This window comes from Salvelinus sp. IW2-2015, linkage group LG15 (assembly GCF_002910315.2).
Source record: "Salvelinus sp. IW2-2015 linkage group LG15, ASM291031v2, whole genome shotgun sequence".
Classification (NCBI taxonomy): Eukaryota; Metazoa; Chordata; class Actinopteri; order Salmoniformes; family Salmonidae; genus Salvelinus; species Salvelinus sp. IW2-2015.
Genome location: NC_036855.1, coordinates 17,823,809 through 17,846,166, shown reverse-complemented (window position 1 = coordinate 17,846,166; position 22,358 = coordinate 17,823,809). Strand labels below are relative to the sequence as shown.

At 41.9% G+C, this 22,358-nt stretch overlaps 1 protein-coding gene across 3 annotated transcripts; it reads left to right on the top strand.

The window, feature by feature from the left end:
- Positions 1-1,006: 1,006 nt before the first annotated feature.
- LOC111974223 (lysine-specific demethylase 2B) lies at positions 1,007-21,531 on the top strand. 3 transcript variants are annotated; one of them, XM_024001877.2, is made up of 10 exons: positions 1,007-1,219; positions 14,166-14,390; positions 14,907-15,047; positions 15,857-15,943; positions 16,658-16,948; positions 17,136-17,944; positions 18,269-18,432; positions 18,568-18,729; positions 18,985-19,203; positions 19,692-21,531. In XM_024001877.2, exons 1-10 carry the CDS (start codon positions 1,166-1,168, stop codon positions 19,871-19,873), a joined length of 2,334 nt encoding a protein of 777 aa, XP_023857645.1. In that variant the 5' UTR covers positions 1,007-1,165; the 3' UTR covers positions 19,874-21,531. The 3 variants fall into 3 exon arrangements, with proteins under 3 accessions (XP_023857645.1, XP_070303092.1, XP_070303093.1); XM_070446991.1 differs by having other exon boundaries at positions 15,857-15,945; positions 16,651-16,948; XM_070446992.1 differs by lacking the exons at positions 1,007-1,219; positions 14,166-14,390; positions 14,907-15,047 and adding an exon at positions 15,488-15,620 and having other exon boundaries at positions 15,857-15,945; positions 16,651-16,948.
- Positions 21,532-22,358: the final 827 nt, after the last annotated feature.

Sequence of the window (22,358 nt, the reverse complement as noted above, 5' to 3'; positions counted from 1 at the left end):
TTTAGTGGGAGACTTAGTATGATGGAGGGATTTTGGGAAGGAGTGTGCAGCTGACTCTTTGTCCATCATATTTTAATCTAACAATTGTATTAGAAWATCTTACTGTGTAATCTGTTCATATGCATAGATGCAAGAATTTCACAAAATGTCAACAAGAACAAATAGGGTTCTGTACATTATTAGATCAGACTTAAACAGTATAATGATGGTCATGATGACACTCTTGTTAAATTGGTAATACTTGTGCAGAAATTAGATGTAATTCTTCCAATGAAAGCACTCAAKAATGTCCTACATGAGTACTTTAGTTACTGGCAATTAATTATTTCTGCTTTGAACTACCAAGAAACGATGAGATGGGTACTTTGTCCTCTATCTGTAGACATTAAGGGCAGAGCAATCAAACCCAGAGCAGCTGATGGCTTCCTGTGTCTGTCGCAGTTTAGCGTTTTTCTTCATGAATCTTGTTCTGGAGGCAGAGTGGTCACTAGCTGGCACAGCCACTGCCATAACATCTGATTTTAAACCTACTCTTAACCACACTGCTAACCCTAACGCTTAACCTTAAATTAAAGACCAAAAAGCATATGTTTTGTTTTCATGAATTTTTACAATAGAGCCAATTTTGACTTTGCAGCAGGCCTATCTAAGGGGAAATCACTAAATTCTGCCTCCAGGGCAAGACTCATGACAATAAACGTCAACCTGCGTGTCTGTCACTGTAGTAAAGAAAGTGAAACATGTCCTCAATCATTATGATTTTTTTTTGTGTGTGATAACATGCCACTCCCTTTATTCCCAAGGAGCCAGATGTCTTCCCATTGCCCATCTGTACTATTCCTGACCATTCCCTCCCTACCACCCTCCAGTCCCATTCTGACTCTGGGTGCCCTTTGTAACCAACCCTGTAAGCAAATGTAATCTGCCTCTCCATTGGCTTTGCCTGCCCCCTGTCTCTCCTGACCTTTCCTGTGCATATTCATGAGGCTTCCTGTCGCCTTGTGTGTGCCTGTACAGCTGCTTGGTCCTGAACTGTGTGTGGAGAGAGGGAGGGAGAGAGACGGAGAGAGGGGGACGAGTGAGCAGGGAACAGCAGCAGGGCTGGAGGCTTCAGCCATGTCAGTTTTCTCTACAACGCTAGACAGACGATGAGAAGAGAGGAACCATGGCCTTGTCACTGAGTGCAGATGAAGAGGATTATGATTCMGAATCTGAACAGGTCAGAGAACAGAACATTAGCCACGTTGGGTTTCTAATCTGCATGCTGTTTTGTCTTTCTCAAGGGGGGGGGGCTTTAGACCAGTAATCCTGTGAGTAGAATGTATTTTCTCTCCCTGCCTTCTATCTCTTTCTTTTCTCGATCCCCACTCACTCAGCACCATAAGCAGGAATAGGGTAATAATTTGACTAGGGAATGGATGGAAAAGGGAAACATGGTGTGTTGTTTTGGTAAGAGAACTAATCCACTGGGCAAGAGAGAGCTATTTAAGAGGTCATACAGACACCTTCTCCTGTCCCTGGCTCATGTTGTATCCAGGTGACCTATCTCAGACCCTAGCAAGAAAAGAATGAGCTGCTCACCAAAGTAGTTAGTTGATCCCAATAATTGCTTGGCTTTAAATGTGATCCAGAATYCTCTCACCTTTGGAACAAACCTTTCTCAACAAAAACCCTGAAGAGGACACAATGAATATACATTGTCCCCCTCTGTTGTCTACCAGCTATTTGTCACACACTGGTACCTGTCAGATTGTGTTCTTGGTCAAGTTACTGTGATCATGGAAAAGGATCGGTCATTGTGACTGGTATTTTTGTGTGAACAGTCAGGGTGTGGGAGAGTAGTGTAGGAGGCAGCATGACTATACATGTGAGGCCTTTCACTACACTTCACCTGAGGCTCAGTGTTGASTTTTTCTAAAACTAAAGTAAATAGATTACGCTAAATCAGACCATGCCTGATGTAGCACCATTGTCACATTCAGGTCTAGCTCTCTGGACAGACATACTTATTCCTTCAATGTTTAACTGCTCATACTCGCACCTAACCATGCTCTGTGCCTTTAAGAGGGCTAGAGGCAATGTTATTTCGCAGGAACCGAACTGGGGAGGGGGATGGGGAGAGGGAACAATGAGCTGCTCTTACAGCGGTTGACCGCTCTTGCCTGTTTGGAGACTTTTAGTTGTACATTACGCTACAATAGTGCTGAACGATTAACCGATATTACGTTTTTTTCGGTTATTAAACAACAAATTGAGCGACATTGGTTCAGTTACTTGAATTCCATTTAGTTATGTTTATTGTGAGCCCATGGTSTCTTCTCAAGGGAAATAAAATAATTTACGAGGGAATTTAAGTAAAGAACTATGCGGGATGCTGGGTTGATGGGAGTTGTAGTTTTCATGAAGCAAATAATCAACATAGTTCAGCGCAGAAACATGGTATTTAACTACACACAGTAGCTAGGTTTCCATCCAATTTGCGACAGATTTTAATGCGAATATTCTAGTATTCAGTATGCACATTTCCCCACCAGAGATGTTTAAATCAAACTGACTTTTGGCCGATAAGAGGCTGGGCGTCATGACGTAGCCCACAAACAAATAATTTACCATCAGTCCTATGTACCGAATGGAAAAGTTAAATGGGTTTCCATCGYATTTTCAAATCTGAGGGCTTTTTCACAACTGTTATTATATAGAAAATGTGACCACTCTTGTCTTTGCATATGCGCTCTAGCTAACAGCTCGCAGATACAGTGCGTGTAGGCTACCTACATTGAGATTATTATGGATGAGCGCTATTATTTGTATTTGTCAAACGGCAGCCAAGCATCGATCATCATGTCACCAGAATAAGACCCTGGATATTTATTGGAAAGGAGCATCAAGCTCATCACCTTGCACATTTACTACGCTGTGAAATTCATCATGTATAGACCCCTTTCAGTGTTTACAAACATTGCCGTTTGTGGTCAGAACAAGGGAGAGTTCTAGAACGCCGCAAAAAAAAGCCTTTATTTACATGTTGTTTGAGTGCATTTCATAATACAATCAAGAACCAAAACTTAATTGGAAGGGTATAAGAAACCATTTTTAAAAATGTTGTTTAGAAGTAATAACGTAAATGTAGGCTATGTTGAATGGGTGCAGATGGCGATCGTTTCTTACTGCCGCCAAGAGTCGTGCATCTGTGTACTGGAAAAGTGTATATTATTCCAGCTGTAGCCTAATGAACTGCATCCTTTCCCGAGTCGTAATGGGAGTACCACACAACATATCATCGCGTGACTCCATGTTTATTTCCATGCGATGGTTGTTATATCAATATTTGTGCATAAAGGCGTTTCCACCGACATTTCTCCGTGTCAGATAACTTTAACGCCTGCTACAGGTTAGATACACACAGACCGCATAGACTTTGAGAGAGGAAAGTACACAATACGATGATGAGAGGGACAGACATTTCGTGAAAGTATGCCTCATCTATTTGATGAACTAGTCAAATGATTTTGTCAGACAGCCCTGCAGCATACTTAGGCATGCAACCTAGCAAAGGGATAGTTCGATTTTACTGGAGGGTCCCTCCCCTTGTACTGTAAAATACATAGCACCCCCCCCCCCTCAGAATGAACTCAAAATAATATTTATGACCACAAATAACAATATCGACCCTGTGTTTATAAACGTGGATATCGACTATGCCACTTCAGCATGCTCTTGTGGCACAGTTGATGCCACACAGGGTTATGGGCCAATGCACCAAACAACTAATAAACTAAGTATACTGACTTTGTGTGCTTCAATATCATGGTTTGCGTTGTCAGCACCAAAATAAATGATTGATCATAGTCTGCTGATGGAAAAAATGTATGTTATGGCTTTACACCCCCTGCTGTGTTGTCAATAAAGAGTTACCTGTTTAACAGAACACAGATGGTGTTCTTTAATGGAAGCGCCTCTAACATAATCCAGGTAGAATCAGGTATTCCCCAGGGCAGATGTTTAGGCCCCTTTGCTTTTTTCAATCTTTACTAACAACATGCAAGTGTGTCTATGTATGTGGATGACTCAACACTATATACGTCAGCTACTACATCGAGTGATATGACTGCAACACTTAACAAAGAGCTGCAGTTAGTTTCAGAATGGATGGCAAGGAATAAGTTWATCCTAAATATAAAAAWWMAAAAAAATCAATTGTATTTGGGACAAATCATTCACTAAACCTGAACTAAATCTTGTAATGAATAATGTGGAAAATGAGCAAGTTGAGGTGAATAAACTGCTTGGAGTAACCCTGGATTGTAAACCTGCATGGTCAAAACCTATTGATACAACAGTAGCTAAACTGGGGAGAAGTCTGTCCATAATTAAGCACAGCTCTGCCTTCTTAACAACACTATCAACAAGGCAGGTCCTACAGGCCTTAGTTTTGTCACACCTGATTATTGTTCAGTAGTGTGGTCAGGTGCCGCAAAGAGGGAATTAGGAAAATTACAATTGGCTCAGAACAGGGCAGCACGGCTTGCCCTTAAATATACACGGGGAGCTAACATCAATGATATGCATATCAGTCTCTCATGGCTCGAAGTGGAGGAGAGATTGACTTCATCACTACTTGTTTTTGTAAGAGGTGTTGACAAGCTGAATGTACCGAGCTGTCTGTTTAAACTACTAGCACACAGTTCGGACACCCATGCATACCCCACAAGACACCAAAGGTCTCTTCACAATCCCCAAGTCAAGAACAGACTATGGGAGGCGCACAGTACTACATAGAAGCATGATTACATGGAACTCTATTCCACATCAGGTAACTGATGCAAGCAGTATAATCGGATGTAAAAAATAAAATAAAAACGGGTAAAAATACACCATATGGAACAGCGGGGACTGTGAAGAGAGACACAAAGGCACAGACACGCATACGCACACAAGCGCTAGCACACGCCCTCTACACACACGTACATTGTAATGTTGTTRTATGGTGGTATTATACATTTTGTATTGTAGATGTGTAATAATGTTATAATGTACAGTTTATGTTTTATATGTAATTTAAGTGCCTAAATGTGTTTGGACCCCAGGAAGAATAGGCAGCAGCTAATGGGGATCCCTAATTAATACAAATAAAAAGACTATCAATCTCGACAAACAGAAAATTCATCCCTCCCTACCTTGAAGGCCTACCCAGTATCAAAGGTTTGGCTTGACAATCTCTGAATATCATTAAACGTTTTGGTGTTTTTTAACAGATGTCTATTTCCATTCATCRAATGACCGTGCTGCACAGTTTGGATTGATTAGATTTCTATTTGCCAGTAAAAATAAATACATACAGAGTACAACTCTTTTTTAAAGTGACTGGAATTACACCATAAAGTCGGGGCTTATTTCCATTGTGGTCCCTATTTGTTTTTACATAGATACAGACACATTACAGAGATTCTACTGTTCACACATAAGCCAGCTTTTGACATTCTTTTAAAAAGTGGTTATGGTTGTTATGACTTTGAGTTCCTGTGGTAGTTTGTTCCACTCAACAGCGCCAGTATATACAAATGTGTGCTTACCAGTTAAGACTCTTAAATTTAAAACAGTGAATATTAGTGTCTCTGGCTCTGGTATTATGCTGACAGACATCTCTGACAAAGTAAAAAATGTTGGTTAGTACCAGGGGGCTGAGTCTGTGATAATTCTGTGGACCAGACAAGTTGAATTAATTCTACTATTTCTTTCTACAGATAGCCAGCCTAGCTGCTTGAAATGCTCAACCTCCAGATGGGGGGAGCGGGAGTTTAAGTACAATTCTTACATGCTTGTTTTGGCTGGTCTGTATCTTATTCTTTAGATGTTTGGGGCTGCTGGTGAACCATGATGTGCAGGCATAATCAAAGCGACACTGAACTAGCACACTTGGCAGAGTCTTTAGGGTGTCTGTAGCTAGGGTTCCATCCAATTGGCAGCAGATTTTAATGCGAATATTCTAAAATCTGCATAAAAAACAATATGCACATTTTCAGAGTTGTTTCCATCAAATTGACTTGTTGCAGATAAAAGTCTGTGCGTAAATACATAGTGCACATGAAAATTACTTTTGAAATGTGACGGTATAGCAAATGTGCCCACCCTGGTATTGGCACATTGTATTTGTCAAACCAGCAGCCAACCATCGATCATCATGTCACCAGAATAAGACCCTAGATGTTTATTGAGCATCAAGCTCATCCCGTGCACTTTCACCAGCCTGTGAAGTTCATCATTTATTTAATCTGTAGCCTAATAAATKACAAGCTTTCCCAAGTCTTAGTGGGAGAACCACACAACATACCATCACGTGACTCCATGTTTACTTGTATAATATGATATAATAATCATGTCTAATCCTGATGGCTGATTGGTTAAAACATATTACCACCGGCTAAATCTATGACGCTAAAATGCCTGTTTACTCTGTTCCATCTGACTGCGCAATCCACTGTCTCATCAGCCCAGCCAAGCAATTTATAAACTTGATCTTCACTATAAAAAGTATCTAGACATTCTCACATTTCCTTTAGACTAACATTTCGTTTTCAACAGCAGAGATTTATATATACCTTGCTGTCTGTCTCTCCAACATTTTGTAACATTGTTTCAATATTCAAATTCGATCTCCAGCTGTCCAATAGTAATGAACTCAGGAGTCGGGACAAGACAGAAAGGCAGGCAGCGTTTCTCAGCTAGTCAAAATCATGAATCAGCTGGCATCATTTTTATGGATATATACAAAGAAATGTAAATTGTAAAAAAGTCAAACGAAATGAAGTGCAGCTAGTTTGCAGTCTTTCCAGCTTCAGTTTGGAGTGATTTTGTTATCTGTGTTGTTGGTTAGCTGTTGTTGGCTAGCTGCTCTGAACAACAGTGTCCTGACGAGCGAGCACATTTTCTATGCAAGGCAAAATCGTGCCTCATTAGCTCATTGTTATGGATGTATCCATATAAATATTGGCACGGTTAGCAAAATGGCTTTACAAAACGTAATTCTAGCATCCTCAAAATGGCTTCAGATTAACCAGGTTTCCATCCAATCTTTTTATGCGAGTCAAGTACATGCCGGATAAAAAATGGCACGACAGTCCTGATGGAAGCGGCAAATGTCAGTATTTTGTTGACAAAACAAAATACGCTAGACAAGGTGGGATCTTTTTGTGTCAGTAAAATGTGTTATGTGCGAAATTATTATGTGCGGTTATTTAAGTGATAATGCCCAAGAAGACATGTTTGGACAATATATTGGCACGGGCGTTGCAAACCGCATGCCTACAGGAGACTTTTGAAGTAGCCTAATCAGATTAAAACATTGACTGGTTGTGTGTTTATGCCACACATAAAAGGTAATACATTTAAAAAGGTAAATTACAAATATTTAGCTTATTTTTAAGCATTAGGTTCTAGGTGTGCTAGGAATAGGTACTCTGATTGGAGGAGGCAGAGTGCACGTTATGCTTCCGGCAGGCCCAGTTATTCAGGTAACATGCTGACCACACCGCCTGCGTCGTGTGCGTTGCAAAATAAATGTACACATACATGTTAATCAATCATTGCACCCACACTGCTCGCGCATTTCAATAAGTGTCTGCGTAGCCAGGCGCTTAAATAGAACTTGGTTCTATATGTGATGCTTGACGCGCTGCAAGTCCCACCTCTCCCATCTCCTCATTGGTTTTTAGGACCATATACCCACGTGGGTGATTGAAAGATGAACTGAGGTTCACACTCCAGTCCAGTTGGTGGTGGTAATGCACCTTGCCAACCGCCATATAAAGTCGGAAGAAGAAGAAGCCTGGCTGTGTCAGTCGATTGTAAGTTAAACTTAGGCATCACACTACCCATGAAGGAATACCATAGACACATTTTTACTGTCAGTCATTAGCGGCCATTTAGAATCTATGTTCCTTTTTCCTTCTTCCTTTTTTGTCGGAATAAAACAGGATATAATGAGGACTAGATAAAATATGTCTTGCATGTAATGGACATAAAGAACTGGTCTTCTATATATGTATGTATTATGTATAATATATTTTGGCTTATATATATATTATATATATATATATATATATATATATATATATATATATTATATTATATATTATATATATATATATATATATATATATATATATAGAAGTCGGAAGTTTACATACACTTAGCCAAATACATTTAAACTCAGTTTTCACAATTCCTGACATTTAATCCTAAGTAAACATTCCCTGTCTTAGGTTAGTTTAGGATCACCACTTTATTTTAAGAATGTGAAATGTCAGAATAATATAGAGTGATTTATATTCAGCTTTTATTTATTTCATTACATTCCAGTGGGTCAGAAGTTTACATACACTCAATTAGTATTTGATAGCATTGCTTTAAATTGGGTCAAACTTTTCGGGTAGCCTTCCACAGCTTCCCACAATAAGTTGGGTGAATTTTGGCCCATTCTTCCTGACAGATGGGTGTAACTGAGTCAGGTTTGTAGCCTCCTTGCTCACACATGCTTTTTCAGTTCTGCCGACAAATGTTCTAAGGATTGAGGTCAGGGCTTTGTATGGCAACTCAATACCTTGACTTTGTTGTACTTAAGCCATTTTGCCACAACTTTGGAAGTATGCTTGGGGTCATTGTCCATTTGGAAGACCATTTGCGACCAAGCTTTAACTTCCTGACTGATGTCTTGAGATGTTTGTTTCAATATATCCACATAATTTTCCTATCTCATGATGGCCATCTATTTGTGAAGTGCACCAGTCCCTCCTGCAGCAAAGCACCCCCACAACATGATGCTGCCACCCCCGTGCTTCACGGTTGGGATGGTGTTCTTCGGCTTGCAAGTCTCCCCCTTTTTCCTCCAAACATAACGATAGTCATTATGGCCAAACAGTTCTATTTTTGTTTCATCAGACCAGAGGACATTTCTCCAAAAAGTATGATCTTTGTCCCCATGTGCAGTTGCAAACCGTAGTCTTGCTTTTTTATGGCGGTTTTGGAGCAGTGGCTTCTTCCTTGCTGAGTGGCCTTTCAGGTTATGTCGATATAGGACTCGTTTTACTGTAGATATAGATACCTTTGTACCTGTTTCCTCCATCATCTTCACAAGGTCCTTTGCTGTTGTTCTGGGATTGATTTGCACTTTTCGCACCAGAGTACGTTCATCTCTAGGAGACATAAAGCGTCTCCTTCCTGAGCGGTATGGCGGCTGCGTGGTCCCATGGTATTTATACTTGCGTACTATTGTTTGTACAGATGAATGTGGTACCTTCAGGCGTTTGGAAATTGCTCCCAAGGATGAACCAAACTTGTGGAGGACTATAATTTATTTTCTGAGGTCTTGGGTGATTTCTTTAGATTTTTACATGATGTCAAACAAAGAGGCACTGAGTTTGAAGGTAGGCCTTGAAATACATCCACAGGTCCACCTCCAATTGACTAAAATGATGTCAATTAGCCTGTCAGAACCTTCTAAAGCCGTGACACCATTTTCTGGATTTTTTCAAGCTGTTTAAAGGTACAGTCAACTTAGTGTATGTAAACTTCTGACCCACTGGAGTTGTGATACAGATTCCAAGAACACAGGATGAGATGTTACTATCCTTTGTGCAAGCACTTCCAAGAGTTCATGAACAGTGAGACTGGTGAAATTTGGGGAGCGCATCGTCAGTAGTGTACCTTTGGTTCCTAGGGTGTTTCGGCCTTTCACACTATACACCCTCCCCAAAGGCGGCCAGCGACAGGGTGATCAATCCTACGCTTGCGTCCCATTCCCAATTAGTCATAGGAGTTGCCTTGTTGTTGATAGCCAACATCCCATGGGACTATGCATGGCAGGGGTGTCTTCCTCCCTGAGTCAAGCATTGTTGACCGCATACCTCCTGGCCCTCTCACTTCGGGGCCCAGCTGGGGTCTTTCCTCTTCATCCAGAGCCATTGACTGCTGCCTTCTGCCGCCTCTGATACAGCTTTGATTGCCGAACGCTGGCTCTGGCCCTTAATTYCCAGGTCTCTAAGCAGTCTGGTTGTAGAAGTTGCCACAAAACCTCTGCAGCCCACCTCCACTGGTCGGACTTCTGTGTTCCAGCCATGATGCCGTGCTTCGGCAGCTAGATCGGCATAGCGCAGATGTTTTCGCTCATAAGACTCATCTACTGAGTCCTCCCAGGGTACTGTGAGCTCAATGATGAAGACCTTCTTGAGCGAACGGGACCAGAGCACCATGTCAGGTCTTAGGGTGGTGGTTGCGATCTCCGGAGGAAACACAAGTTGCCGGCCAATGTCAGCTAGCATTTTCCAGTCGCGGGCCAAGCGCAGCTGGTCTCGCTCTAATGGTGTAGAGCCGCTCTTCGGTGGTTTAGCCCCTTCGCGGACAAAGGTCGTCCGTAAGGGGTGTGATGCTGCTGGGGGTGGTAGGGAGTTGGTGGCAGCTCGCTTGTCCTCCAGGGCGGACGCAAGGTTTTTAAGGACTTGGTTGTGACGCCAAGTGTAGCGTCCTTGGGTGAGGCTTGTTTTACAACCTGTGAGAATGTGCCTGAGGTTGGCTGGCATGGAGTGAAATAATCTGTCTGTAAACAATTATTGGAAAAATGACTTGTGCCATGCACAAAGTAGATGTCCTAACCGACGAGCCAAAACTATAGTTTGTTAACAAGAAATTTGTGGAGTGGTTGAAAAACGAGTTTTAATGACTCCAACCTAAGTGTATGTAAACTTCCGACTTCAAGGTCCTAAACGATATCATAACTGCCATCGATTAGAGACATTACTGTGCAGCCGTACTCATCGACCTGTCCAAGGCTTTCGACTATGTCAAYCACCACATTCTTATCGGCAGACTAAACAGCCTTGGTTTCTCAAATGACTGCCTCGCCAGGTTCACCAACTACTTCTCTGATAGAGTTCAGTGTGTCAAATCGAAGGGCCTGTTGTCCGGACCTCTGGCAGTCTCTATGGGCAAGTCTCTGCTAGGTAAAGCCCCGTCATATCTCAGCTCACTGGTCACCATAGCAGCACCCACCCGTAGCACGCGCTCCAGCAGATATATCTCACTAGTCACCCCCAAAGCCAATTCCTCCTTCGKCCGCCTTTCCTTCCAGTTCTCTGCTGCCAATGACTGGAACGAACTGCAAAAATCACTGAAACTGGAGACTCATATCTCCCTCACTAGCTTTAAGCACCAGCTGTCAGAGCAGCTCACAGATCACTGTACCTGTACATAGCCCATCTGTAATATAGCCCATCGAACTACCTCATCCCCATACTGTATTTATTTATCTTGCTCCTTTGCACCCCAGTATCTCTACTTGCACATTCATCTTCTGCACATCAATCACTCCAGTGTTTAATTGGTATATTATAATTACTTCGCCACCATGGCCTATTTATTGCCTTACCTTCCTTATCTTACCTCATTTGCACACACTGTATATACATTTYTTTCTACTGTGTTATTGACTGTATGTTTGTTTATTCCATGTGTAACTCTGTGTTGTTGAATGTGTTGAACTGCTTTGCTTTATTCTTGGCCAGGTTGGAAGCCTACCTGGTTAAATAAAGGTGAAATAAAAAAATTAACCCACACACCCACTCAGTCATTGTTTATGAAGTGGGTTATTTTGATCTTATTCTTTTGGCGCAGTTGTGGAGATGTCATGGACTTCCCTCCCTTTTGAGTGCATTGTTGTGGTGTGCTGTGGTCCATTGAAGCCAGGCAGATGGTGAACCCTGTGACTTCCTCCCACAGCACTGGGATCCACAGTGAAACTGATCAGATAAGGCCCCCATCTCGGCCTAGTGTTTTAGGGCCTCATCAAACAAACCTAACATTCCTAGCACATTAGTCAGCCAAGTTACAGTAAGTGTTGGTAATCAGTCTGGATCTATTATAGGTCAAGATGCTTTTGTAAACAATCAACACATTAGTGTTTCATAGTCCTACTTTTGTGAGTTATGATTTCTTGGAAGCGAGGCATTGGAGKAGGATCACTCCTCATTTTAGCCACCATATTTAGTACTTTCTCCTGTAATTCAGAGGTTTCACATAACATGGCATAGATGGACCATACACTTGTTGATTAAAACAAATAAAAGATAAACAAACTCATGCCCCCTTGRCAGAAGAGATATTCGAAGAATAACTCACATACACAGAACACTTTGTCAAGCATTTTGTCATGCTAACGCTGTTGCACAATTAACTTGAATATTTGGACAAGAGGGTATCAGCTACTTTATTCAAGGACTCCTTCAGGGTGAAGAGGAGTTTGTTTGAGAGGAAAATAGGTCATATARCACACGTGGGTTTGTACTAGTCCTACATTGATTGCTTTGGTGATCTGTTGTGTTGGATATAATGTTGTAGAGATTTCTGTTAAAAGGTCTCTAAAAAATCAGTTAGCGGAATTTCAACATTTTAAGACAATGCCAGGAATGTGCCAATCACACTTGAATGTTGTGCAATGCTGATAGTCATAGCATTTGCAGCCTCAGCCCTCCTTCTGATGTCTTCCTTGTACACCTTTCCATACACTCCTTGGTTGAACAAATTTATTAGGAAAACTATCAGATTGTAGTCTGTTTCCCATTTCCAGTTGGATGTTGCGTCAACAACAACCGTGTATGCTTGAGAATCTGTTTAGGATCTGGAATTATGCTTGAGGTTATTATAACAACTCTCTTTCCAAACCTGAAGAAAAGCTTCCCGGTGAAGAATCGTCTTGTGGTATGTCTCTCCAGTGACATCTTATTCTAGTATTCATGAAGGAATACTTTGTTCTCAATGACCCTGGTCTAGTGTTTTTCTTCTCTCTCTTTAAGCCCTCTGCAAGAATTCCATCTGCGTTTATATGATGGCGGTTTGGTCCTTATTAGCTATATCTGTTCCAGGAGGATGATTATGTAAGGGCTGTGACGTGACAATGTTTCTCAGTATTTGTTTGGGAGTGGAAGGTTTTCACTGTTGTGTATTAATCCTTAACTGAGGAGCATTGCCAGGTGGTAAGACATTTTTTGTGGACCTGTGTGTGTTGCTGTCTTGTGATTTAGTTTCTTTAATGGATGGACCTACTGGCTCACACAGTGGTAGATCATTTTGCCAGAAATACACACGCAAACCTCCAGATTAAAACATTCATATTTGACACCATGCAATTGGTTGTACCTTTTATTTTGGGGAGTAGGTTGTGTAAACAGCGTATCAGCCTTATAGATGTCCTTTGCAGGAGATCAGAGGCAGGGCATAATGCTCGACTGGGACTGAGTGACAAGCAGCAGATTCTACACTACACTAATCGATCTCGCCCCATAAAGTGTTTTTAGTGCCAGTAAGAACAGCTTCCAGGGGAATGAATGACCCAATCTACAGTAGCACATTCAACTCTGTTTTCCCAGCGTGTCTCCTAGGGCCAGAAGCAATATGTGCACTTTATGAGAAAATAAAGTAAGAGTTTTACTTCTGCCAGAGGAGCCATGAAAATGTTCAATTTCAAAACAATCCTAACCTCTCCACAGCCCTCCCATTTAATGCTAAAGTACACTATGTCTCTGCTAGTTCTCATCTCCTTTCATTATTCTATTCAAATGGTTAGGAAAAGCAGGGGGACTGTGTTTCCAAGGAAACACTAGCCTCTGCAGCACAAAAATTCTTCTCAGTAATTGCATAGGGAATCTCTCATTTGGATGGTTTTATTGTTCTGGTGGCTCTAGGCTCGGGTAAAGAGCATTGAAATGAATTTTTACCTGTGAACCTCTAACTATCTGTGGTGTCACGGGGTGGGAGAGAATCTTTTTATTTTCTTGGACAGAGGCTGATTTACAGATTTGGCATTTAGAGAGGTTTAGAAAGGTACTGTATGTGGCTCGCAGCCGGTGGCTTCAGTGCAGTACTGTTTCACTAGCTTTATGACTGTCAGGAGTAGAACATACTAGATGTTTTGTGTTCCATAATGAAGCAGAATGTAGGTTACTGTCTTAGGCAATAGTACCCATTTGAATTGCCTTTCTAAAGTAGTTTCCAAATACTCAGGATGAATATTGGTTGGAGAGGACCAGGGAGCCAATGACCGGACTCAAAAAGTCTACTTCCAGGGACAAGAGGTAATGGATGTTTTAACATAAATTGTATTATTTTTCTCTCTGCAGCAACAGGAAGCCAACCGGCCAAAGCCCAAGATGGGGACTTCAGCAGCGGTCAAGCTGCCGTCCAATCGCAGTGCGTCTGGTGCCAGACGCAGGAGAACACGCTGCCGAAAGTGTGAGGCGTGCCTCCGAACTGAGTGTGGAGAATGTCACTTCTGTAAAGACATGAAGAAGTTTGGAGGACCTGGGCGCATGAAGCAGTCCTGTATCATGAGGCAGTGCATTGCAGTGAGTAAAGCCATAGTAACCACACAGGCTTTTCATCATTCATACTATTTAGCAGATATTTCAGTTAGCCTATATTGTCTTATCCAGTGCTACAGTGCTGTGCCACAAATGCAAAAGACTGTGCATTTGACATGAAAACCATAAGACAGGTTCACAGTTCAGGGTCTGAAAGACGGGTCAGTGTAAGCAAGAACCAACCAGACGTACAATGATACAGAGTGAGACCTCAGGAAGTGAGTGCTAACATTTTTATTTTTGCAACAGTATGACTCATTCATGTGTCAAAGGTCTCTCGATTCTGTTGAGTCCATTCAGTGGATATTTGTCTACGGCTTGGCATAGTCGCCAATGTCTGTTAATGATTTTCCTAAAACAGGAAACAGAATGACCAGTAGCAGCTTATCAACACTATTTGCAAATATTATTGCACACCGGCATAATGGAGACACTGTGTGTGTTACTGTCAATGAGTTTGACAGTTGTCAGTGAATGTGTTTTTGTATTTGTCCTTTGCAGCCTGTCCTGCCCCACACAGCTGTGTGTGTGGTGTGCGGAGAAGCAGGGAAGGAGGACACATTGGAGGAGGAGGACAAGTTCAACGTCATGCTCATGGAGTGCTCCATCTGCAATGAGATTGTCCACCCCAACTGCTTAAAGGTGAGACAGGATGAGCATGTCGAGTCGTGTTGAACACAACCATGACTGAACACGAGGCCAAGCCTCCACCTGATGAGTTTGATGATTCATTATTTGTGTGAGTGAGATTCACCTGAATGTTTTATATCCTTTGTGACTGAAATGAGGGCAATACTATATCCTGGAATGTTTGCTGCTGTACCAGTGGTAGGTGATTCACTGTGTTTGACTTTCAGACAGTTTTACAAGGCAGCTTGAGGCGTTGGTGTGGTGGGGACTTCCTGTTGTTGTTTGACACTGAATCACCTCATCACTTTCCCTCCTCCAGCCAGACTTGCAGTAGGCTGTGTCCAGTTGAAATCACATGATGCTAGAATACGACTTTTCAGTGTTGTTGACATTGCTGGGTGGAGCCGGATGCAAATAAAATGCAAAGCTGCTCATGCACTCTTAGGAGCCATTCAGCCAAAGCATAACATGTCATAGCATGTCCTTGCTCGAACCTGTTCTAATGAAGTGAAGTTGTGAACTACATCAGATATTAAGAACACAGCCTTTGTGTTTGTTGTATTCCAGGCACATAACACACTTATGGTAAGGTATTTCTGAAGAATATTGATTTTTCATTGTTAGAGGTTGTTGTTTGCTAGAGTTTCTCACTTTTTAAATGTGTCAGAAAATAAAGTGTTAAACTGCCTCACACAAAGAGGTGACAACAGTCACTTTCAGTTCCCTGTTCATTTCTCTCTGTGCTGAACACATTGTACATTAGACTGACTCCCCTTCTGCCCTTTTTGTCTTAACTCTCTCTTTTACTTCATGCTTTTCAGGTAAAGGATGCTTCTGGCGTGGTGAACGATGAACTTCCTAACTGTTGGGAATGTCCCAAATGCAACTACGCTGGGAAAACCGGAAAAGTGAGTACCTACAAATGTAGGATCTTAATTTGAGCCAGTTTGCTACAGCAGGAACTTAATCCTGCAGCAAAAGGATATGTGGATTATAGTTAATTGATATTTTGTAGCGGTTGATACATTTGAAATTATAAACTTCAGAAAACTTTTTAAACCTCAAATTCACTACAAGTTTTAAATGTCCTGCTTTGCAGGACAGTTCTCCTGCAACAGGGTGATCATACATCTGTATATGAATGCATAATTTTAAGGACTTACTGTAGGCAGCCCATCATAGAATATTATCTATTCTCAAGTTCATAAGCATTAACATGAAATTGATATTTTAGTTTCCCCTTTCTCCAAAGATAAAGCACACACCAATTTTGTCATCTGATGTTGGATTAGGAAACAGTGCTGTGAACCATCTTTGGAAAACACTCTCCAAATAATTATTCTTTAAAGTCAGAGGCATTTCATAATGTCTTTACTTTGTGGTTTCTTACTTCCTGTTCATCTACTTACTATATCACATGGTTCAATGCCCTGTGTCTGTTACACGGGAAGGAAACAAACCTCTAATTCTCTAGAAGTGGCACAGTCACAGTCTAAGTAGTTTACAATGTTTGACTTGTTTCACCATTGAAACAACTACAGTATCTCAGTTTGGTGACCCTGTCGTGATAGGCGAAATATATAAAGTTGTCTTCCCTGTTTTTCCACCTTTTGGTCTGCAAGCAAAAAAGGGGACCAGGGTTCAAGTATGCGTCTAACCTCCCTGGCTCCCTGCTGAAGGAGCAGAAGGCAGTCAAGGAGGAGGGTGAGGCCACATCTACGTCTACAGCCAAGAGGAAGACTGAGGGGGGTGATATCTCAAGACACAGACCTGAGGAATGGGAGCCCCTCCACAGACACCCCCCTGTCCTGACCCCCAGCACCCTGCCTCGGCCCAGACCTGCGGACAAACTGAGGAAGAAGAGGAAGCTCTTCGACGATGACGAGGAAGAGGACTTCAGTGTGAGGAAGAAGGTAGACTCCGATTTCATAATGTGGTTTCTGTTTCAGTGTCTGTTAGTATAATGTTACTCATTGACTATGCATGGCAATTTTCATGTTGTGCCAAGCAACTCCTTTTGTAAAATGTTTGGATGTTGATATGTGCTCTGGTATCCATAGTTGAACATGCTCTCTAACTAAACCTCCCTCTCCCCCACAGGGAAAGGCAGATGAACCTCTGTTCCCCAAACTCCTTCATCAGATCAAGACTGAGGAGGAAGACCAGGAGGAGGAAGTGGATGAGGAGGAGACGGACTCTCTGTTCTGGCGAGGCCTGGAGAGGAGAGATCGTTTAGGAGATACCGAGGACTGGGCAGAGGACGGGGATGGCAAAGACACAAAGACAAACTTTCCAAGGCCTCCTCTCAAAACTTCTGTTCTAGACAGTGACCAGTCTCACTGCAGCTCTCCACAGGCTGGCCCCAGCAGCGAGGGTGGCAGTGAACCCCAGGAGAAGGGCCCACGCCCCAAAGCGCGCCGCAAACGCCGTTTGCCCAACAAGGAGCTGAGCAAAGCACTGAACCAGGAGATCCAAAAGAGTGAGGACTGCCTAGCCAATGAGAACCGCCAGCCCCTCAAGGTGGAGCCAGAGAGTGAGAATGAGGAGCCCAAGAGGGGCTTCTGCATCGGCAGTGACCTGGGAGGGGAGCGCCCCCACCTCCGGACCAAGGAAATGAACGGCACCCCCTGGGAGCTGCGCCACTTCTACCCCAGCCAGATCACCCCTCTGGGCTTCAACAGGAGCTCCCCTGGCACCCGGCCCCTGCCCCCACGCTCCCCACCCAAGTGTGTCCAAATGGAGCGCCACGTAATCCGGCCACCCCCCATCAGCCCCCCGCCGGACAGACTGCCCCTGGTGGACGGGAAGACCCATGCGGTGCAGCGAGAGGTCTGGATGAAGCTCTTTGGGCACTTCACACACAAGGAGCTGTGTGTCTGCATGCGTGTCTGCAAGACATGGAATAGATGGTGAGAGCTCTTACTATTCCCACTCATATTTTTACTTTACATTTAAGGGCCTATAAAACATAAAATAAAGATGCGTTATAAAAGTTGGGTCCCTGAAAATTGTGCACCATTGTGCTCGTCATCCATTTCGTATGATGTGTTACGTCCTGCAGAAAAAATTGTTAGGAATTCCAATTCGTAAAATATGTTACTAATTTGTAAGTGCTTAAGATCCCGTTCAATCTCTTTAACACTCACATTCAAATATACTAATTATCTAGAACATTGTGAATTTTAGTCCAAGCCAGATAGTGAGTGTGTATTTCTATTGTCTCTCTCTGACAGGTGCTGTGATAAAAGACTGTGGACCAACATCGATCTGAACCGCTGTAAATCTATCACTCCCCTCATGCTGAGTGGCATCATCCGCAGACAGCCCCTCTCACTGGACCTCAGCTGGACCAACATCTCCAAGAAGCAGCTGAGCTGGCTAATAAACCGTTTACCAGGTACGTGCCAGGACCGCGTGAACCTCTGATCTATGGGAGAGGAAAATGTTTCGGCTAGACACCAGAGACTGTCCAATTGTGATTGTGTCTCAGCGTTGAAACCCGTCTGACGCTACTTCGCTCTGTGTCCTGCAGGTCTGCGGGTGTTGCTGCTCTCAGGGTGCTCGTGGGTGGCTGTGTCTGCCCTCTGCACCTCTAGCTGCCCTCTGCTGCGCACCCTGGATGTGCAGTGGGTGGAAGGGCTCAAAGATGCCCAGATGAGGGACCTGCTCTCGCCCCCGACCGATAATAGACCAGGTAACCACCTGCAACAAGAGGGGAGAGTTAGGGGAAATTGACATGAGTGTATAATAGCAACCTCTGGTGGTTCTCCTGGGTGTGACAGGACTGGGAGGCTTTTCTTTCTAAGAACCCATTAGGAAGAAAAATAAGTGTATCTTAAGATAGTTCACGTTTAATTAAAGGAGGTTAATGAAAATGTATGAGATTACTCGCCATGTTGACTGCGAGATGAGAAATCACTCCTATTTTGTTCCTGCTCTCCACCCTCAGGTCAGTTGGACAACCGCTGTAAACTGAGGAACATCCTGGACTTGCGTTTGGCTGGACTGGACATCACAGACGCCTCTCTGCGTCTGATTATCAGACATATGCCGGTACTTTCACAACTGGACCTGAGCTACTGCAACCACATCAACGACCATTCAGTCAACCTGCTGACGGCCGCAGGGACCACAACCAGAGACTCCCTCACAGAGATCAACCTGTCAGGTAGGAACCCTCAGTCAGTCACACCACTCTCACAACCTCAGTATTAGCACTAGGGGCTAGAGTAATACAAAAAGCACAGAGGCTGTTTTTATTTACTCTGCTATGTCACTTGTTTATTTTTTGGGGCTACCTTCGGAGGGCAAAATGTAACTTTTTACAGATTTTTCTTTTGTTGTTACATGTACATTCTAAACACATTTTAGATACATACCACTTTTCTTTTTTTTTTACAGTAGTTACATTATACAATTTTACATTATACATCGTGTTTTCAGTCATAACTATTATAGAATAAGCTATTTCACTTATTTGTCTCTTAATATTAAAGAATATCAAAGATGTATTTATTTTCTGTCTTATCTGATTTCACAGTTATTTTTAATTTTTATTATAGTTTGCAAGTCTATGTTGCATTTAGGCTTCATAATATTCAATCCGGTTCTCTACGGCTTCCTCATGCCTGGCTCTGTTTTTGTCTCCGCCTCAAGTTTGTAATAGGGTGACAGACCATTCCCTTACCTTCTTCAAGCGCTGTGGAAGCATCTGTCACATTGACCTGCGCTATTGCAAACAGGTGACCAAGACGGCTTGTGAACAGTTCATAGCAGAGATGTCCGTGAGTGTACAGTTTGGACTCAAAGAGGACAAATTGCTGCAGAAACTCAGCTAGACACTGACATTAAGGCCAAAATGCGCACAGCAAAAAATAACTACCCTTTGCACTTAATGGAGCAAGACAAGGTTTCCCCCATCAAGCCTGCACTGGTTGGTTTTGTATGTTCATTTCTTCTTCATTGGAGAATCTACTGTGTTAGATTTGTGAACGAACAATGTCACATGAGTTGATGAGAGAAGCAGAAGTGTGTAAATTAACGAGGGGGATGGTCAAAATGTTTGCATCAATGTCTTTCTGGATGTTRCAAACCCATCCTTGTACTGAAAGGTAAAGATGTACTGGGCAGAGGGAGATGGGGAGGGAAAACAAAGCATGCATTAGTTTATTTTTGTGTTAATAAGATTGTACCTTTTTCARAGGCTTGTGTTTGTTGCATTTAATTTGTTGGGGGATTTGTTTTCTATTACTCGTACATGTTAAATGTTTAAAACATTTTTTTATACAACAATAATTCACGCATTGGGCTAACATTTGAGGTTATAGTGAAGCTTTATGTATGCAGTACCATACACACCCCAGATTTCAACTCTTAGAACTGAATATTGACCTACAGTACTTTAAATCAGTTTGCCTTGACACCGATGGTAATATGTATTTTTGGATGCTGTTTTTTTAGCTGATATCATGTGCCAAATTCTGAAGGTGACATTACAGGTTAATGGTAGTTACTGACTTGGACTGGATTTAATTTAATACTTTACTTTAAAAAGTTAACATAAGACTATTATTATAAAATAATACATGTTTTAAATGTTTAAATAAATACAAATTTAAATAAATATTGCAAAGACGGTTAGGTTAATGAATATATCTTGAAAATAATCAGTCAATAAATATTGACATAAGGAATGTTAGTCAAATGTATTTTTTCAATCTCTCAGTACCTTCTGCATTTACCTTTTTCGTACATATGTCAATCTCATTGTGTTTCACATGTTTTAGCACTCAAGAGCCCATCATGTAAGATTCTGTCAAGTAATTGAATCATCTGCTTTAATGGGCCAATCCACATTTAAAACAATAATAAAGCATTACCCCGCCTCTGTTTTGGTAAAAAGCTGAGGGCTGGGCCTGGAGAAATGTAATCCCTCTCAAATCGAAGACTTATAAGAATGCAAAGACTGACCATCCATGATATCATAATTATAGTTTTAACCATGTTTTGAGGCAATACAGTTTGTTCTCATTTGTTTACAAACATTGGAGGAATACAAGCTTATATTTTGAGTTCTGATGGGATACGACAGTTGAACTAAGCTCATGAGGCATTTGTAAGTTATCTCCTATATTCAAGTCCAAAATGGGTGTAGCAACTGCAGACTGCCCCTTTTACTGTTTCCAAAAGTGCATACAGTAACAGTGGCCTCCACAGACTTGGCATGTAATGAGTTTCTTTGAAAGAGCATTTGATCCTATTATTAATTCCAAGATTGACTATCTATTCATTTTGTATTTATTTATATTAGTTATCATCCATAATTGTGATGTAATTATAATTTGCCATTATCTGTTGACCGTGACCTACAATGTCACAAGTGAATGATATTGGCCACCTTGAATACAGATGCACATGATGTAGTTGTTTATATTTGTAAATCTAAAATCTAGTGCTATGATTGTCATTAAAAGTATATTTCTATGTATAAAATGTATTTTCATATACTATAACATTTTTTTTACCCTCAGTTGTGCCTTTTGATAGGGCACAGCAGAGAATTTCCTAAATGCCAGGGTAACTGGTGATCTCGGGTGGCTTAGCTTTCAATGAGCAGGAAAGAACATTGGTATATGGACATTTCTGGAACCTTCTCACCCAACTCGGGTCATGTATTAACCATGTTTTTTAGTTTTACATTCAAGCGTTTGTCACATGGAAGCTGCTGTCTGCAGCTGTCCTCTCCTAGACAAAGGCATAATCTGGCACTCTAAACACTAGTTCAACCTACAGCAGGTATTCCCAAACTGGGGTAGGCGCAATGCCGTCGGGGGTACGCCAAATAGAAATGTGATTCACAAAAAACATTTAAAAAGTTATAAAAAAGAAAATTCTTCACATTTTCAAACAGTCCATTTAAATATCCCAACGGGGCTATACATTTGGGTGAGTTTTTTTTCTCAACTGAGTAGCCTCGTTTGACTGCCAAAAACCAAGAACCATCTAGTGTTCAGCGAAATAACAACAATGTCAAATACAGGTAGCCTAGTCAAATAATTAACATCCAATCACATTAACTGTTACTCTCTCACGGGAATTCCACTAACAGTCCATATGTAGCCAAATGTAGCTGCTGCTCATTCAGTTTGCTCGAAAAATTGATAAATGGTTAAAAAAAAGTAAGGCCCTCATCCATAGACACATACCAGCTCTACTGGTAGTACTGCTGGTAGTAGCAGTACTGCACCTGTCGACGACACAAGTTGTTCTGCTTCCATGAGCACATCCAATGTTAGCATCAGTAATTCTACATTTGTTGTTAGC